This window comes from Macrosteles quadrilineatus, unplaced genomic scaffold, assembly GCF_028750875.1.
Source record: "Macrosteles quadrilineatus isolate MER2022 unplaced genomic scaffold, UCM_ALF_1.0 Scaffold_9__3_contigs__length_116548681, whole genome shotgun sequence".
In the NCBI taxonomy this organism is placed as follows: Eukaryota; Metazoa; Arthropoda; class Insecta; order Hemiptera; family Cicadellidae; genus Macrosteles; species Macrosteles quadrilineatus.
This window is the reverse complement of record NW_026542602.1, coordinates 46,256,588-46,275,899: the sequence shown is the minus strand read 5'-3', so window position 1 is coordinate 46,275,899 and position 19,312 is coordinate 46,256,588. Positions and strand designations below refer to the sequence as shown.

Here is a 19,312-nt window from a genome sequence, read left to right as displayed (position 1 = left end):
GCGGCCCTACATAAAGGCGAACAAGGCGTCCCCTGGGGCCCTGCGCTTCTCAGGGGCCAAAGCAGTATTTCAGGTATTAAGAGAGGCTCGCTATTGAACTTCGCCTTGGGCCCTGCAATCTCAAGGGCCGGCACTGGAGAAGACTATAACATAGGCCTACCACAGTTTCAATCAAAATTGGTCAGTTCTTTTTATCTCATTTTTTAAATTTCATTTTTCTGGAAAAATTTACAGCAGTTGAGGTGATACCATCTTGTTTATATAGTCAAGAGACTATAACATACTAAATTTTAATCAAAACCAATTGGGCCATCTTAGAAAAAATTGATTTTTCTGTTATTTTATAAATAATACTATTAAAAATCAAAATTAAAAAAAAACCTAAATAAATATAGATACTAATACTATAGATTAGTACCCACACATCAAATTAAAAAAAAATCAGACCACGGTTCTGCACACATTCATGTACAAACACACTTGCACACACGACTTCAAAAATAGCTTTTATGGGTTCGGTTTGATCAATTACAGAGCAAGGCATCGTAATTTGTTGGTTCAAAATCCCATAGGGTGTTCTATTTATGACAAGTTTGTCCGTCTGGCAGATCTTGGTGAAAGCAGAGGCCCACCTAGTGGAAGTTGCCTGCTTGAGTACCTATATTCTTTAGGCTTTATGAATTGCTTTGTACCTTTGAGCAAGCAAGTGTGATTAAATCTATAAAAGTAAAATTGTAAAAAAATAACAAAATTATTAGCAAAAATATTTGCAGTCATCTATTTCTGCAAATGTGCTGGTATATTTGTGAACTACATTTTGAGACAGGCAAGTTTTTAATGTTTTAATTTGACATATTTTAAATTACTTCTTAGTTATACTGAAGTTGAAAATGCTTAAAATATAATAAGTTACATATAGTAAAAAATCAATCAAAAACTTGTTTAAAGAGAAATATGATTTTTAGGTGGAAGGTCGGTAAAGTGATATATTAGAAATATAGTAAAAAAAACCAATCAATGTGTTATCCAAAGGGTTCACAGGGTTGAAAAAATTAACATTAATAGTAGAACTTCATTTTTAATCTCAGACTAAATAACTAAAACTACCCTGAGTGACAAAAATATACAATGGCCTGCACATTTAATTATTCATAATCAAATAACATCTAAAGCTGTTATAACTCACTGTAGATACAAAACTAAGTAAATACTATATTGCCATAACCATTTCAAACCTTTCTGGATTTAATATTCAAATCGTAAAAAAAAAAAAAATTCTAAACCAGGAATTGACCAAGACACTCTCTAGTTATTTCTAGATAACAAACGCGTTACAACAGACTTATCTAAATTACGTTGAGTAGATATACAATTTCTACAGTCAATTCTATACAGGACTTTTTATTTTGAATTACAATCATAAGGCTTAATACAGACAAAGAAAGTTTGCATATAAGGTATTCAAATACACCAATAAATTGTTACATATTCAAATATTCACACACAATAAAAAATACTCTTATTTCAAAATATACATAAAATTGGTGGCCAAGCTTAATCGAAGAAAAGGGTAATAAATGGTGCAGTTATTGGAAAATGTGCAAACTACTAAAACATGTTTAGTTTACACCTAAAGTGAGGAAATGTCAAATACCAATCCTATGCACTTAACTAAAAGATTAATATTTTAAAACACCAAAGATTTCTAGTAATGAAATAACACCCACTAGGTGCCTTTGTTGTAGAAGCAAAGAGGAAATTTAAACTGTGTAGCAAAAGTGGTATAACGGCAAACAATGGTAAAAATGTAAAAGTTTGATAAAGTATACAAATGCTTTAATCAAATATATATATATATATATATATCTTACTATCCTACAAAAAATATTACAGATTTGCTAATCTACTACTCACTTCACTGTGAGACAAAAATATATTCAAATAGTTCACTCCATGTAAGAAATAAACCACAAAACCAAAAATACATAAACACCTCTATTCAGGAGTAACACTAATTTTAAAGAATGATACTCAATGCTTCAACAACCGCATTACTCTTGTTCACTAGTGCTAGTTTGTGATTGCTTTAAAAACCGCATTACATAATGGGCGGCATACCACTTAGGAAATGCTTGTTCGTGATGGACACGAACGTGTTCTCGTATTCCGTGACGATAACGAAACTTGTTGGGACAGTATGGGCATGGGAACTGAGGTTCTACATTGCACTCAAGTTTTTGATGTTGCCTCATTCCTCTCAAATACTTGTAAGATTTCCCACATTGGTCGCACTTGAAGCCCTTACCAACGGCTTTAAAAGTGCGCTTGCGTTTCTTTTTCAAGTTTTTATTAGGAGCTGTGGATGTGGAAGGTTTATGTTTTATATCTTTAACTCTAATTTTTTTTGCTTTCTTGATAACAGCTAATTTTTCTTTCTCTGATTCAGTTTCATCACCATTGACAGTCGTGTCCTCCTCTGCCTTTGTCACAATCTTTCCTACTTTTGGTTTAGTAGTGGTGGTTGAGCCAGCTTTTTCCTTCGGCGGCTTCTTTGTTTGGAGTTCATCAGAGGGTTCTTCTTTAACGGCATATTTCTGCCAGACAAGAGAAGCTCGGCTCTTGGTCGTGCGAGGTTGACTAACGCGAACAGGTGTAAGTTCTGGCTTCTTGAGTCCTTCTTTTTTCATCGGTGAACTGTTTTTAGCTGAACTACAAATCTTCTTCGGTGAACTGAATCCAAGGAATGGAGTTGGGGAGATTGAAAGATCAGGGACAATTTTTTGTTTGTCTTCTGTCACTTTTTCATTATCTGAAAGCAAAATAAGTGTCAGAAGAAATATGGATGAAGAGTGTATTTATCCAAGTTTATAAAGATAATCACCTAAACATTATCAAAGGAATGGATTATTTTTTACTGGAGCTTTTAAGCACCACCCCATTACCAACACCAACTTTGAAATTACTTTATTCTTAACTTTTTTTGTTGTATATGAAATAAACTTAATTTTGATTAAGTAAACTTTCAACTTACAGTAACTTGTGTACAAATATGATCATATACATGATATGATTATATATATATGTATATATATCGGTAGTAATTCAATAACTACGATCTAAGAATTCAAACTTTGATATCATTAGTCAAGTAGAACAATAATACAACTCTAGATACTTATCCTTACATATATTAAAAATTTGTAAAATAAATAATGTGGTAAAAGGGGATTATAAAAAAACCAGTTTCAAACAATATAATATTTATTGAAAACTACAGCTGTCCCCCTAAAACAGAGGAAATGGTTTTGGGACAAACAACAAAAAAGTTGTACTGTAATTTTATTCTGACAGAAAGCTAATTTTTAAGATAAAAAAAATGGTCAAGCAATGATAGAGTGTTTTAACAAATAACTGACAAAATGTTTACTCTATGATCAATGTGTTGTAGCTCTCCTTTTCTACAGAAGCTTTATATGCATCACAACCTCATGCACTCGCCCAGTACAAAACTAGGGTCATAGTCAAGTTAACATTCCAAAATTGGGACGAAATAGGTGAATAATACACTTGTGCGTTATATTATAAAGTCATATATTAATATAACAATCAAAAAAGATACCGCTAATGTTCTAGAAAAGTAATACAAACATTTTAATGTACTAAACTCACAAAGAAATCAACCTACCATTGCTACTGTATCAGTTGACACTTTTTAACATAAATACATTATTTTTTATGTCCCACCTTCACAACCTGAGACGCACAAAGATAAACAATAACATACCATTAAAAATGTATTCAAAGAAATAAATAAGTTAATGCTGTGTGATGGGAATACAATAATTCCAATAAGGTATACATTACAATCAACATTTACCATACAAGAAAACAATTATAAAACCTTAATACCAATATTGTAGAAAACAGAATCTTAGAAATAACTACCTTAAATGGATAATATTTACAGTTACATGTTTTACATAATTTTTATGTTTTACTTCAATGCTCGTTTCTTAAAGTTCTAACAACACTGTAAAAATCTCAACAAAAACTGGATTGTGGAAGAATTACTAAATACAAAATTGTAAATATAAATTTAATAGCGTAAGGTCCACAACTTAAGTTTTATTTGTGGAGCTAACAATCTGAAAAATGATTACAAAAGAGTAATAATAATACATTAACAATAATATTAATTATAATAATTATAGGATTCAGAAAACAACTAATCAATATTGCATAAAAGCATCAGTCTAAGCAATGTTAACACTGTCTTTATACGCTAAATACATGTTATAAGGCTAAAAAAGAGAAACATATCGAAAATCAACTTGGAAAAAGACTAGAAAAATAAGCAATTATCAACGTAAAGTTCAAAATTGAGAATCAGGTCTGTCTATGGACTTAAAATTTTTCAAACAGTTTTAAGTAAAAATCAAACAAGGTTAATATGGTTCCAATACTTGATAGTCACTAACTTGGCACAGAAATTACATTACAACCAATGCCCATAACCAGAAGGTTTTTCCTTCTTTGTCTTTAAATGGTCGTACATCAGTTACATGCTAATACAAAAAGTTTACTGTATTTAATTTCAAATAAAGGTCTATGTTTTGCCATAAGTTTTTAACGTAGAAAACCAAATATTTTAAGTGTAAGTTTTGAATGGGCCCAGAAAAATCAAGAATAATCGCCAATAGCCCATAACCAAGCCCCAATTAATTAACAGTGATTTGTTGGTTATTTTTTAAGGTCTTCATTAATGGAACACCTCTTCTTGTAGTCATGTAGTAAACAGAATGTGATCTTGGAAGACTATCAAGGTAGCGCTGGAATTGTGAAAAATTGTCACGATATTGTTTTGATAGCAGGAGATAATCACAATATTGTCGCTATTGAAGGAGCAGCTTAACAAAATATTGTTTATTATCTATCTGATTAATTTCCAGGCTGATTCAAACAGTTGAGTAATCCGAACTGTTCCTGGTCCCACCTATTTTGGATTAGCAGAATTCGGTTGTAAAACAAAATGATTTACATACCATTTTGGGTAGGCCATCGGATGTTTGCTATTTACGTGATCCTTTATAGCATGACGATATCTATATTGTGCAGGACAATAAGGACAAGGGAACTGAGGTGGGATGTTACATTCCAAGCGTAAATGTTGCCTTAAACCTCGCAAATAGTAATATTTCTTTCCACACTGTTCACATTTAAAGTTAGGTTTTCCACCATGTGCTTTTGGTTTTTGGAGTGTTTTTAATTTTGCATTGCTATAGGGCTTAGTTACTGCATTTGAAACAGAAGGCTCACTTTTTATATTTTCCTCTGGGATTGATACGGATGAGGTGTTTTCTGCTTTTACTGTGTTCTTTTCCAAGTGCTTTTTTTGCACTTTTTTCTGACCTGTCTTTAGTTCTTCTTCGGAAACATATGGCTCATTTTTTATTGATTTCTCTGGTATTGATACAGATGAATCAGTCTTAACGGTTATCACCGCATTTTTCCTTTTTCTACCTCGTTTTTGTCCTATCCTGTTGAGTTTTGTTTTTGAAACAGATGGCTCACTTTTTATCGTTTTCTCTGACATAGATATAGAGGAATCTGCAATTTCTGTTTCCATCGTACTTTCTTGATCAGTGTGTTTGGTTACTTGACTACTGCTCATCGTCTTCAAGAGATGAGCGGATACTTTGTTGTTCCATTGCGCCCAATTTCGTTTTCTATACTTCCTCTGATAGAGGTAGTTTGTTACTTCATCAGCAACATATAAAAGGTTAGGTCTTGTTCTTTTTCTAAACGATCTTCTCCTATTCGCACCATTTTCTGTTTTCTGTGACTCCTCACCTGCTGCTACTGCAGAGGGGTTGACTACATCAGTTCCTTGTGTTTGGATATCCTGTTTCATATTTTCCCCGGGTTTAGAACTCTTTAATATTTGATCAACATTTACTAGCTTCACAGGAGAGAGTTCAACCAAATAATTTCCTTTTTCATCACAACAACGGATACCTGTGGGATGCTCTGTTTTAGACAAATCTTGATCCTGACAGCTAATACTACCTTCCCTTGTACCTTCATTTTCATATAGGTCTACAGGCAATGGAACATAGACACTTTCAAACGCATTTGAATCCTCATTTAGGTTGGCATCTACAGGAGATTGTGGTATGCTGCTTTCATCTTCAAAAGTAACAGATGCATTTAAATCCAAAAATGTGTTTTCTGCTGAAGGAATCGGCACTGCAACCATTGACTGTGTTTCTGTTTCTTGCAAATCTGGTTCTTCTAGAAGAGATTTTACAGATGAAATTATCATTCTGCATTCTGGAAACAAAATATAAATATGTTATAGTTTAAATATCTTCTTATGCTCAAATATGCATGTATCTGTAATAAATAACAACTATACTACTTGTCAAAACTCAACTGACGTTAAATTACAGTAATCCCATTATTAAGGAGAAAACTAACTCATAGTTGTAGGACAAGAAGAAGAAATAGTAAGGTAGTATGTGGTAGGAACGCCACTTTGAACACACAATAAAACTGACAAAAATAATCACAGATCAAAAATCATCAATAAAAACTTTTTACTTTGGTTTCCGAGTGGTATAAACAGTAAAAAAACAAATCCATGTTTTTAATCTTCCGTCTGTTCCATCCTGTTCTCTACGGTTGTAATTAAAGAAAATGGCAAATATAAAACTCACACCAGTAGCAAAAACAACAAGTTTAAACCTTTTCTAACTTTACACACTAACTTTTATTGATTTTTAGTTGAAGAAAATTGCAATCTTCTCTATTAATTATTTAAGTGTATTGCTTAGTGAAAGAAAAATCAATAGGATAAAAGGGTTAATGAACAGATCATAAGGTTTATGAATATTTATTTTGTAAACAAGTGACACATTATTCTGTGCTCATTTTACAAGTGTGACATAAAAAATCACTGCAGCTTCACCAACTCCTGGATTAAGCATGCCTCTGCATGTTTGACAGCGTAATGTCTCTGTAGATGTACCTTCTGTTTAGCCTTATAACTGCACACTGGACATGCGTATTGAGGCTCTACACCACAGTCCGTCTTCTGATGTAGGCTGAGTGACCGTTTGTATTTATAAGTCTTTCCACACTGACATATAAACACGCCAGGTCCATCTCCAACTGAAAAATACTATTGAGTATTAGAATATTCTCCACACCTACACTGCCTATTTTTCTGAACTCGCTTTTACTGTTTCTAATTTTTATTAAATTGATAGAAATAAATATTTTCCTTCAGTAGAAGAAAAAAAAAACAAAACAAAACTATAAGATGCTTGAATGTAACAAAATAACCTTGCACTTATTTTTCTAATATAAATGTGATGGCTCTAACACTGAAGAGTGTGTTTTTAACCTAAAATTGTTCCTATTTTTTGTGACAATGCAAATTATATTTAATCAATTATCTATGATTTTTTTTTCATTTTAGTTTACTTACAAATTATGACTATAATCAGGGCCGTCCGAAGGGGGGGGGGGGGGGCAACCGCGGCATATTTGTATCAACGTAGTATCAAAAATATGCGAATGCGACTATTACTGGTGGGAAAAGGGGGTGCCACGACCATGTTTGCTCCGGGCGCCGCCAACCATGGGACGGCCCTGCTATAATTAAGACTTGAGTGCGTATTTAAGCTGAGTGTGAGTAAAATGTAGTGAGATGATCTGCGAACTATGTTGCTGACTAAAATTAGGTTTTTTTTAGCTAGAACCATTTTCTAGCCAAATGATTAAGGACAGCTGGATCTAGTTTCTAGCCTTCAAAAAGCTACTGACTTTTCTCAGGTTCAGACCATCTTAATAAGTGAGCACTGTAGCTATTCAGCTACAGTGATGTTGAATTAAAATACAATTTACTCAGTAATATATTTTTTATTTTAGTAGGTACCAAATGGGAATTGAGGATAAAAACCTCCATCAGCTAATCAATCTTGTGAGGAACTAGGGCTGCTGTAGGAGACTTCGGTGCCACAAAGCAGAGCATTATAGATCTTGTAGATTGCAGCACATCTTCCTTGCGGTGCTAACAGTATCAATACCACGTTTTGTGATAAATGCTTATGCTTAAGCTTTAAACAACCTAAAACTTAAATATTCTAATGTAATAGTTAAAGACGTTCACTATCCCAATAGCATTAAATTTTTCATTGATATGGACCAGCGATGCACATATTGAAATAATAAATACCATAGTAGGCCTACCCTGTTTAAAATCATTTTATTTTTTAAATTAATTTAAACAGGGTAACATGGTGTTTATTAAAAAAGTATCCCTAAACAGTGATTAGAACTAAAAAGAAATATACGCTTTTAATGTATTTTGTATCACTGATTAAATGAGCTTACTTCAACTATTTTAAATGTAATCTATTTTTGTATTTGAGAAAAATTGAATGATGATAAATTAAGTTTTCCTTTAAGCTTTTAACATTTTAAGTTTTAATGAGTTGGAGATTCAAAATAAGCACGAGCAGCACTCCAAGAAGTAATACAATCAGGTTTTTTCTGACACTTCTTTCAATTTTTTTATTTAGGAGGCCTACTATTTTTGTATAAAATACATTATATAATTATATTATACATTATATTTTACTAATTGGTCCAAACGACTTCTGTGATCGGGGCAAAAAAGAACGATATTATTCTCGGTGAAGACAAAATCGTAAGCGTCCGTGTTTGTGGGGTTGTAATCTCTGTCTCCCGCGGTCGCGCGGCTTATCTCCGAGACCGCGGAGCAATCTTTAACATGTCCTATGTTTACGGTGGAATAGTGAACATCTTTTGCGGACTCTGGGATATATTTGACATGCCGAAATCGTTAACATCTCCAGCGAACGCTTGGACTTAAATATATGTCACATAGGTCTATTCTCTGCGGGATTGTACCTGTGGTGTAAAAACCCGCCAAATGCCTGATAACCAGAAAACTAGTTAACCTAATGATTTAAGTTAAGCTAACCTAATAAAGCGTTGGGTTTAGGTTAAATAAGATTAACTTAATTATAAGGTTTTTTGTGTACTTTGGAACTATCCGGAGGCCACTTATTTTAAAAGGATTTCATTTACCGAGGACCAAAAATAACTAAATAATGGGAATGAACAAACTTTTATCAACTTACTGTCCATATTAGACATGATTATGATTAGCGGCCTTTGAGTTCTGCCTCGACGAGGATTGAGTTGAATGTGTCCACGCTGCTAGCTGCTACATGTACATAACCGCCAGGTATTTAGCATACTGCAGCGATTATGTTAGGTCGGGTTATCATAATAATGTTTGTAAGACTCAGGGCCCTAGCACGACAATCAACAAAGCGTTGGATTCGGTTAGATTGGTTTAGGTTCTAGGTTAACTAGAACCTGAGTTAACCTAGCCAAACCCGGCACTTTGTTAGGTAAGGTCAGGTCAGGTAAAGTTAGCCTTATATTATGAGATTGTTGTATTGTGAGATATGGGTGGACTCAGGGTCCTAGAACGTCAATAACAAATCCTAAAAGATCAACAAAGCGTTGGGTTTGGTTAGGTTGGATTAACTACAAACTAACTTTCACCAAACCAAACCCAACAGGTATAAGATTAGGCCAAACTAGTTTTCAGGTTATCAGGGTTTGTCAAGCTTTTGAAAAGTTATTAGTTTACAGTTGAATTCGCCGTGAATTCTGCATGAGTAGGCCTACCCACAACTAATGGGCAAATAAGCTAAAATGTTTCTGCTTTTCCAGAAAAAAATTGCTGAGTTTTGAATTCAGAGCTAGGCCTATAAAAATATATATAAATACGTTAAATAATCATCAGCCTAAGTTGTAACTAACGTTCTAGCGTCAGGTTGAACCAAACTAGTTTTCAGGTTATCAGGGTTTGTCAAGCTTTTGAAAAGTTATTAGTTTACAGTTGAATTCGCCGTGAATTCTGCATAATAAGAGTAGGCCTACCCACAACTAATGGGCAAATAAGCTAAAATGTTTCTGCTTTTCCAGAAAAAAATTGCTGAGTTTTGAATTCAGAGCTAGGCCTATAAAAATATATATAAATACGTTAAATAATCATCAGCCTAAGTTGTAACTAACGTTCTAGCGTCAGGTTGAAGTTCGGCATTAATACCTGAAAATTTAAAAAACATCAGTAGACCTAGGCCTATCAACTTTTGTTTTTATAAATCCCTATCGCCTTAGACCCTATAATTGTTATTAAGTTAATAGGCTCTAAGGGCACACTTCCATATCTGTTGGCATAAACAACCGAATGAAAATATCGATCGATATATCGATTGTTCGATATATCGTTTGGTTAGTTAGGTAAGGTTAACCTAACCTAACTAACCAAACGATATATCGAATTAAACAATTGAATAATCAATATTACTCATTCAGTAGTTTGTACCAACAGATATGGAAGTGTACCTGGCTCTAACTTACCTATCATAAGTTAAGCTAAGTTAAAACCAAGCCAAACTTGAAAGAGTCTTCTTGAAAAGAACCTAACTTAAAACCCTAACTTAGGCCTAAGGCTTAAAATGTTGGTATTTGTTTACTTTGGGGCATTCTAACATGTTGCAAAAAGAATTTGTCTCATTGTTTGGCCTATTTTGAACACTTTTTACATTTGGCGCAAACGACTAATTTCACCCTGAAAAACACGTTTAAAAATAGCAAAAATGCTAAAAATCAGCGTTAATTGTTATGTTATTATGTTATTAACTTTTAAGTTATTTTTTAGGCTATACTTTTAATGTGTTTTTACTATTATTTATGACATTTTAAATACTTTTTACCTCTGGCACTTTTTCGGCAACTGCCCCGTTTTTAAACAGAAAATCGAGTTAGAAATTTCATAAAAACTGCAAAGACCTGAAAATGCCCGGTCCACTCCTTTACCTAAATACAATCTAATCCAACCAACCTAACCTAACTTAGCCTAACCTTGGTAACAAATAATCCGTCAGTTTCGGCATTGCTAACCTAAGCATGGGTTAGGTTGGTTTAGGTTAGTTAAGGTTAAGTAGGCCTAGGTTAGGTTGGATTAAGTTATATCCTAAGTTAGTTTGGTAAAGGAGCGGGCCGGGCATTTTCGGCACTTTGTGGTTTTTTTGATTTTTCAAACCTGGGTAAAAACGGCAGTTGCCGAAAAAGTGCCAGAGGGGAAAAGTCAAATGTCCTAAGTAGGCCTAGGCCTAAATTAATAGTAAAAACACGTTATTGAAAGAGTCTTCTTGAAAAGAACCTAACTTAAAACCCTAACTTAGGCCTAAGGCTTAAAATGTTGGTATTTGTTTACTTTAGGGCATTCTAACATGTTGAAAAAAGAATTTGTCTCATTGTTTGGCCTATTTTGAACACTTTTTACATTTGGCGCAAACGACTAATTTAACCCTGAAAAACACGTTTAAAAATAGCAAAAATGCTCAAAATCAGCGTTAATTGTTATGTTATTAACTTTTAAGTTATTTTTAGGCTATACTTTCAATGTGTTTTTACTAAATTATTTATGACATTTTAAATACTTTTTACCTCTGGCACTTTTTCGGCAACTGCCGTTTTTAAACAGAAAATCGAGTTAGAAATTTCATAAAAACTGCAAAGACCTGAAAATGCCCGGCCCACTCCTTTACCTAAATACAATCTAATCCAATCTAACCTAACTTAGCCTAACCTTGGTAACAAATAATCCGTCAGTTTCGGCATTGCTAACCTAAGCATGGGTTAGGTCGGTTTAGGTTAGTTAAGGTTAAGTAGGCCTAGGTTAGGTTGGATTAAGTTATATCCCAAGTTAGTTTGGTGAAGGAGCGGGCCGGACATTTTCGGCACTCTGTAGTTTTTTATGATTTTTCAAACCTGGGTAAATCGGCAGTTGCCGAAAAAGTGCCAGAGGGGAAAAGTCAAATGTCCTAAGTAGGCCTAGGCCTAACTTAATAGTAAAAACACGTTAAGAGTAAAAAAACTCAGATTTTTAGAATTTTAGCTATTTTTAAACGCGATTTTCAGGGTGAAATAGGCGTTTGCCCCAAAAATTCCAAATGTAAAAAGTGTTGAAAATAGGCCAAATTATGAGAAAAACATTTTTTTTTTTTCAAATTCGGTACAGGCCTCTCAATCTTAACAAATAGGTAGCCTAGCCTACTAAAATATTCGTTGCCTAGGCCTGGCTTATAGGCCTACAACACTATCGATTTCATATCGCGTGAAAACTAGCCTAGGCCTAAGTTATATCTGCTAGGCCTACAATAAGTTAGGCCTTAGTATTTAAATCAAATGAGGATTTTATCCGAAAATATAGCGTTTCATTGGTTCTCTGCGGAAACGTAGGCCTACATAGCCTAAATCTGCAACATTGTAGCATACGTTTTAAGCTTTGTGTCATGTTTAAATTGCACGCACAATCCACCACCAAACCACGGTTAGGACTAGACGACGATAGCTAACATTAAATTAAAATATTACTTATCATTCTGATGGTAGGCCAAGGATTCCAACGTCTTACTAATGGTTCATTGAAGTTAAAAGAAAATACCAGCCTAATTGTACAAAACTTTTAGAACTTCATACACAAACATGATAATCCTAACCTAACCTTGCCACAAAATCATAACAGGAACAACAAAACAAACAGTCCACAGGCCCAGCTCACGCACCACAGCACAGAGGCAACGACAACCAAACAAACAAACAAACCGATTAAATCGTCCGATCCCACTCCGAAACTGATCCACTGAAAAATTTTACGCCACACTACATTATTTTGATGAACTTTCCACTAGTGATGTGACGAGTGGAGTCGGGTACTTTCCTGACTCGAGTGACTCGACTCGCCAACTGCCGTGAACTCGAGTTACGAGTCGAGTCAGACTCAACTCGAGACGTTCCGAGTTCGTGTGAGTTCGGCATTCTCCGTACGAGTTCGTTAGTTTTGCGAGTCGGCCGACTCGGTACCGGCCAATAGCGTGTCAGCTTTACGAGTCGACTCGACTCGACTCGAGACGTTCCGAGTTCGTGTGAGTTCGGCATTCTCCGTATGAGTTCGTTAGTTTTGCGAGTCGGCCGACTCGGTACCGGCCAATAGCGTGTCAGCTTTACGAGTCGACTCGACTCGACTCGAGACGTTCCGAGTTCGTGTGAGTTCGGCATTCTCCGTACGAGTTCGTTAGTTTTGCGAGTCGGCCGACTCGGTACCGGCCAATAGCGTTGAATCTATGCGAGTTGACTCGTAAAGCTGTGACGCTATTGGCCGAAAGCGAGTGCGAGTAAACTCGAGTCAACTCGTTACGTCCCGAGTTCGTTAAGGTTCGGCTTTCTCCGTATGAGTTCGGTTTCTTGACTCGGCTTTTGCGAGTCGGACTCGTAACGTTACGAGTTCGTGTAGCTTCGGCAATCTCCGTACGAGTTCGTAAAAGAACTCGAGTTGGAATTGAGTTGACTCGACTCGGGTCTTGACTCGAGTCAACTCGACTCGCCAACTCAACTCGTCACATCACTACTTTCCACGCAAGGATTTAGTCCAGAAAACAGCTGTTTGCCGCCAGCTTATTCAAATGGGGTTTCATTGCGTAATACTGTTCTGCAATGAGTTTTACCGGACACCAATCAGCTGATTATACTGTACTAGCTGTGTACCCGTTCTACGCACGGGGATCTTATAATATTCAGTTGAAACCTTCTTATATAAAGAACAGCAGTTGGTTTGCATATTTTAAGATATGCTGGCCAAACTATTATACATAGCTTCATTTTATGTTGTTTTTTGTTGTTCCGGATCGGTATGACAATCAATAAAAGGTTAAATTACCTCTGTGTCTGCCGGTCGATCCTATAACGGTAGGCTTACTTTTATTTTTACTATCTGATCTCGTTTGCATGGCTCAATCACGTCCTGGTTGAAGTTCGTTCGCTACGCTCACTCACCTGTATGTTGGAGCTCGTTCGCTGCGCTCACTTTCCTTCAGGTTAGCTCGTTCGCTACGCTCACTTGCCTTCAGGTTAGCTCGTTCGCTACGCTCACTCGCCTCCAGGTTGCAAATTAGCTGTTGTCATAAATGTAAAAGAAATAATAGTGCTAGTGCTGCACCCTGTTGGTAATCCTTGTAACTTTAATGCTATTGAACATCACAGAACAGAACCAACTTGTTTAATTGAAACAGCTGTTAAGATTCAATAATTTCATTTCTCATAAGGTTAACATGGGCTTCCAGAAATTCCACGTCAAAAATCGACAAAAACTTGATTTTCAAGGGTTTACTGTTAAATATCTAACTGTCTCATATTCGATGAAATACGTCTAAAACCATCTCATATATGTATAGTATTTGGAAAATAAGTTTCAGGCGGGACAGTGCTATAGTTATTGAGGAGTAGTTGTAATAAAGTGCGTATTTTAGCGTTACCAAGAGAATGACAGATAGACAGACAGACAGACAGACAGACAGACAGACAGAAATTGAGATAAGGTTTGATTCGGTTTCTCTGACCTATGAAATGTAAAAATAACCAAAAAGTTCATTATTCTAAGCAATGTACAGACAAAACTCTAATTTTATTTATATAGATTTTCGTGGCAATTAGTGTTTATAAACAAAAACATAACCTCTCTCAGAGGTTATGACTAGTGAGTTTTAGTCCTTTAGTTGGTGGAAATATATAAGGATTTGTACGGATTAAGTAGTATGGCGTAAACTATCGTACGTAACTCGTCCAAAATGTGTGTACCGGACTCGTATGGTAATCCCGTACTCGACTTCGTCTCGCACGGGAACGACCACACTCGTCCGGTAAACACTTATTTTCAGGACTAGTAACGTAATATACTATTACCGCCTACCGGACACCAACCAGCTGATTATACGGGGTGATTGAAAAGTCTGGGTACGGCTTAATATTTTGAAAAATAATAAACGTAGACCTACAAAACTTGGAATCAAGTTATAAGGCATATAAATCTATCTTAACACATATCCAGTGATCCGCTACCTCCTCAGGGGGACGGCCCGCCAGGAGGCAGAAGAAAATCTTAAATGGAAGCATAGGTCAATATGCACATCAAATTAAAGGCCTTTTTTAGTAGAATACAATGCCGCAAACCGCACTTCAAAAGGTTGATCCTGCCTAAAATTACAGTTGTTCAAAGATTAATTTAATTTACATTGCTATTATACGCTTTCTCCTCAGGGGGCACAGCAGGAATCGGAAGAAAATTGTTAACCTAAGAATAGGTCGATATCACTGAGCTATAATTCTAACTGGAGGTAGCACTGAATGTCAAAGATGCGTGTCGCCAGCCGCCATGTTTGCGTGAGGTGGGTGTCATAAGAAGCCATATTATTGCTATAACTATTATTATACTTGGCTTAAAATACCTACTTTGTATGGTCGCCATTTCAAAGAAAATTATTAAAGTATTAAAAGTATTCAAGTATGACAAAAATACTCACTGCTATACCAACCTAGTTATAAGAAGCCATGTCATTGCTATGATAAGAAAACTTACTGCTATACCAACCTAACAAAATCAGCGACACGCTTTTGACAGACTTCTGCCATGGCAGTGCTACCTCCAGTTATAATTTTAGCTCAGTGGTCGATATGCACATCAAATTAAAGGTCTTCACTTTTAGATTACGATGCCGTAAATTCAAGCTCAAAAGAATGCCTGAGTAAAAAATGGCAGCCGTTCAAAGATTCAAAATGGCGGATTCAAGAAATCTATCTGCCATTTTGCGCAGGATCAACCTTTTTAAGTGCGGTTTGCGGCATTGTATTCTACTAAAAAAGACCTTTAATTTGATGTGCATATTGAACTATGCTTCCATTTAAGATTTTCTTCTGACTCCTTGTGGGACGTCCCTCTGAAGAGTTATTGGATCTATGAATATGTGTTAAAATAGAGTTTATGCCCTGTAACTTTGTACCAAGTATTTTAGCTCTATCTGCATTATTTTTTAAAATATTGAGCCGTACCCAGACTTTTCAATCACCCTGTATACTGTATTTGGCAATGAGTGAGAGTGGTTAGATTATAAAAGAAAAAGTAACACAATCTTTCTTATTAAAGGTTATGAGTAGTGATTGTTACTCCTCTAGTCGGTGGTAATATACAGGGTTAGTAAAAAGGCTGAAGACCCCCTGTTAATTTGTTAACGGTCCATACTAGAAAAACTAAACTCGGCACACCATTATGGCATGTTATGTAGTACTTTTTGGGCATAATAACCGCCACTTGGTGTACATCATCCCCAAAATGGGGGAAACTCAACAATTTCAAATAGTAAGGCCCATCGAGTAATTTTAATTGACTGCCATTTTTTACTGGATTGAGATAGAGACCTTTAGATTCCGTTTTTGGTTTTCCTTTACCAGGACCTTCAAATTGAAGGGTCCCTCGATGGGCCTTACTATTTCAAATTTTTGAGTTTTCCCCAAAATCCCCGATTTTGGGGATGTACACTAAGTGGCGTTTATGCCCAAAAAGTACTTCATAACATGCCATAAAGGTGTGCCGAGTTTATTTTTTTCTAGTATGGGCCGTTAAAAAATTAACAGGGGGACTCCAGACTTTTTACTAACCCTGTATAAGGATTTGTATGGATTTAGAAGTATGGCGTAAAATATTGTATGTCACTCGTCCAAAATGTGTTTACCGGACTCGTATGGTAAAGGTCCATAAAGTTGGCCCCCCCATTTAAGCACTAACGTCAATCAGGACAAAAAATTGAGTCAAAAATGGTACCAATCGTTAGTGCTGAAATCCCCAACGTTAGTGCTCTTTTGGTTCAAGTGTAGGCTATTAAAAAACTGTGGATGGATTTAGCCCCCCCCCCCCAGTCCAAAAAATAAAGCACTAACGTCGGAAATGGTATACCAATCGTTAGTGCTGAAATCCCCAACGTTTGTGCTCTTTTTAACAAATATTTGAGGTGAAACTTAATATATAATAGCCTATAATATTCTCTAGCTTCATGCATCATTAAAAGAATGCTATTAATCATTAATGTTGTTGCTTTCTGTCAGGGATAGTGACACTTTTGACTACTCGGCCAGTTAATTGTTGACACCTAGCCAAGTTAAGTTTATTTGTCATAGCATTGCTTTTAAGATACAGATACGTCCTTACTACAAGCTCCAGTCAATTCTAGCAAATTGTATTATTATTACTATGCATTCAAGAAGTTTACACTCTATCATTCACTGGAGTATACATTTGTTTTGCAATTACATTTTTATTACAATTTATTTGGCTTGAATTAACACAACAGCATATCAGCAATTAAAGCCTACCTTAGGTCAGTCTCCAGTGTTATTTATCTGCAAGGTAAAAAATATTTTTTAAGTGTGTAGAAATAACAGTTACTGTACTCATCAAATATAACCACATTTAATAAAAATAACGTTCAGTTCACACATGAAATCCAATTTTGGAAATATGTGAAAAAATCCAACTACTCGTTTATTACTAAATATGTTTATTTCATAGTTTAAACATCAGTTACAAACAATAACCTAATAATAATTATGAGTAGGATTAAATTAACACACCTAGTGTAACCACACCTTACTAACATATAGTCTATGTGAATCTATCAAAGACTGATAAAATGTTTTTGATTTTAACATATAATAGACATAATCCTTCCTTTTAATACAATAAACATAGCTGAATCAACGTTATAGATTTGTACTGGTACTAATATCCAATTATTTTTATCATAAAAAAAACAATAAAATAATGAAATATAAATAGTTAATTGTCTGTGAATGTATTGCAATTGTTTGATGTTATAAGCTATCTGAGATCACCCAAAATACTACATAAAGTAAAATACAAACTTAAGCAAATCATACTAATAATAGTTGTTATACTTATAGTTACATTCCATTATCAAATCAACAAACAATGATGCACTAAATTACTATAACACTTAATAAAAAAAGAAAACGAACCAGGTAGGAAATATATTTAGAACCAGCAAGATATTTCTAAAACAATTACATATTTGATGAAAAAATCTAAAACCACTAAAAAAACAACTGTTTTCTATTTAAAAGTGTAGTGTTTGTTGAAAATTGAATTACCAACAGAAAATTTTTTTTTGTTAATTAAGTACCTAAAAAAATAATTACACAACAGTACATCCATAAGCTGAACAAGTTTATAAAACTGGATAGTTTTACAATATTTACAAGCACTTATTTACTTTGTTAATTTATTGAGTTGGTTTTTTTATAGCCAGGCTTAAACAATACCTTTAACAAATTCAGTAAGAGCTTAATAAGCTTACGAACATTTTGTAGGTTTACAAAACCCTGTGCAGTACATGTGTATGCACAATGCACGGGAAAATAATCATGACTTTTAGTTGTTTGAACATAAAAAAACTCCGATATCATTGAAAAGAACTTGATACAGCTTTTGTTTTTGTAACTATAATATAATAACTATGATTCCTCAGATAATGTCGAAACAACTACAAGTAACTCCATGTACCATCTTTGTTGAGTTGTCCCCATTTTCCATGTGCTTTTCCAATATGGACTCGGAGGACAGTGGGATTTCTGCCTTTGTAATCGCAAAAGAAACATTCATGCTTCGGTTCTCGTTTACAAATATCTCTTTTGTGTGCCATAAGAGTCTGCAGAGATTTTAAGGATTTCCCACATACTTTGCAAATGTATTTATTAGTCGTTTCATCGAGTTCGTATTCAGTTAGCTTGGGTGTACATTTTTCCTTGCAATCTCTTTTCATATGTCCGTTAACAGACTTTTTGTGTTTGAATGTATGTTTACATATTTTGCATTTATACTGATTAGTTTCTTCATCAAGCTCAAAGTCATCCATTGTTTTCTTTCTCTTTTTAATAACCGGGTTAAAGTCTTCGGGCTCATAATCTGGGTCATTGTCTGTGGATTCAAATTCGTTATCTTCATTTTCCAAAACAGTTTCATCAAACAATTTACTGACTAATTTTGGAGTAGACAAAATGTTTGTTTCCTCTAGCTTCTTTTGCGAAGGAGTTGTAGTCATTTGTTGTCCAGTTATGCTTCCTATAGACTTGATAACAACTACTGGAGACATTGTAGTGGGACTTTTTCTTGCTTCTGGTGTATGCCAGGTTTTTCTTGTCACAGTCACTGCTTCTGTCTGTGGCCTTGGAGTCAATGTAGTAGGGCTTTTCTTTGCTTCTGATGTAGGCCAGGTTTTCTTAGTCAGAGTCACTGCGTCTGTGAATGGTCCGAGCGATTCTACAACCACTTCTTCCACATCACCTGTTTTCTTCT

The 19,312-nt window shown here is 35.0% G+C and overlaps 1 protein-coding gene across 4 annotated transcripts; it reads right to left on the bottom strand.

Moving 5' to 3' along the window:
- Positions 1 to 1,058: 1,058 nt before the first annotated feature.
- LOC129002337 (zinc finger protein 668-like) lies at positions 1,059 to 13,508 on the bottom strand. 4 transcript variants are annotated; one of them, XM_054430069.1, is made up of 2 exons: positions 12,620 to 13,488; positions 1,059 to 2,809 (listed from the first exon to the last, which is right to left on the bottom strand). In XM_054430069.1, the coding sequence occupies exons 1-2, from the start codon at positions 12,633 to 12,635 to the stop codon at positions 2,052 to 2,054; spliced, it is 774 nt and encodes a 257-aa protein (XP_054286044.1). In that variant the 5' UTR covers positions 12,636 to 13,488; the 3' UTR covers positions 1,059 to 2,051. The 4 variants fall into 4 exon arrangements, with proteins under 4 accessions (XP_054286044.1, XP_054286045.1, XP_054286046.1 ...); XM_054430070.1 differs by having other exon boundaries at positions 12,490 to 13,487; XM_054430071.1 differs by having other exon boundaries at positions 12,721 to 13,483.
- Between the last annotated feature and the right edge of the window lie 5,804 nt (positions 13,509 to 19,312).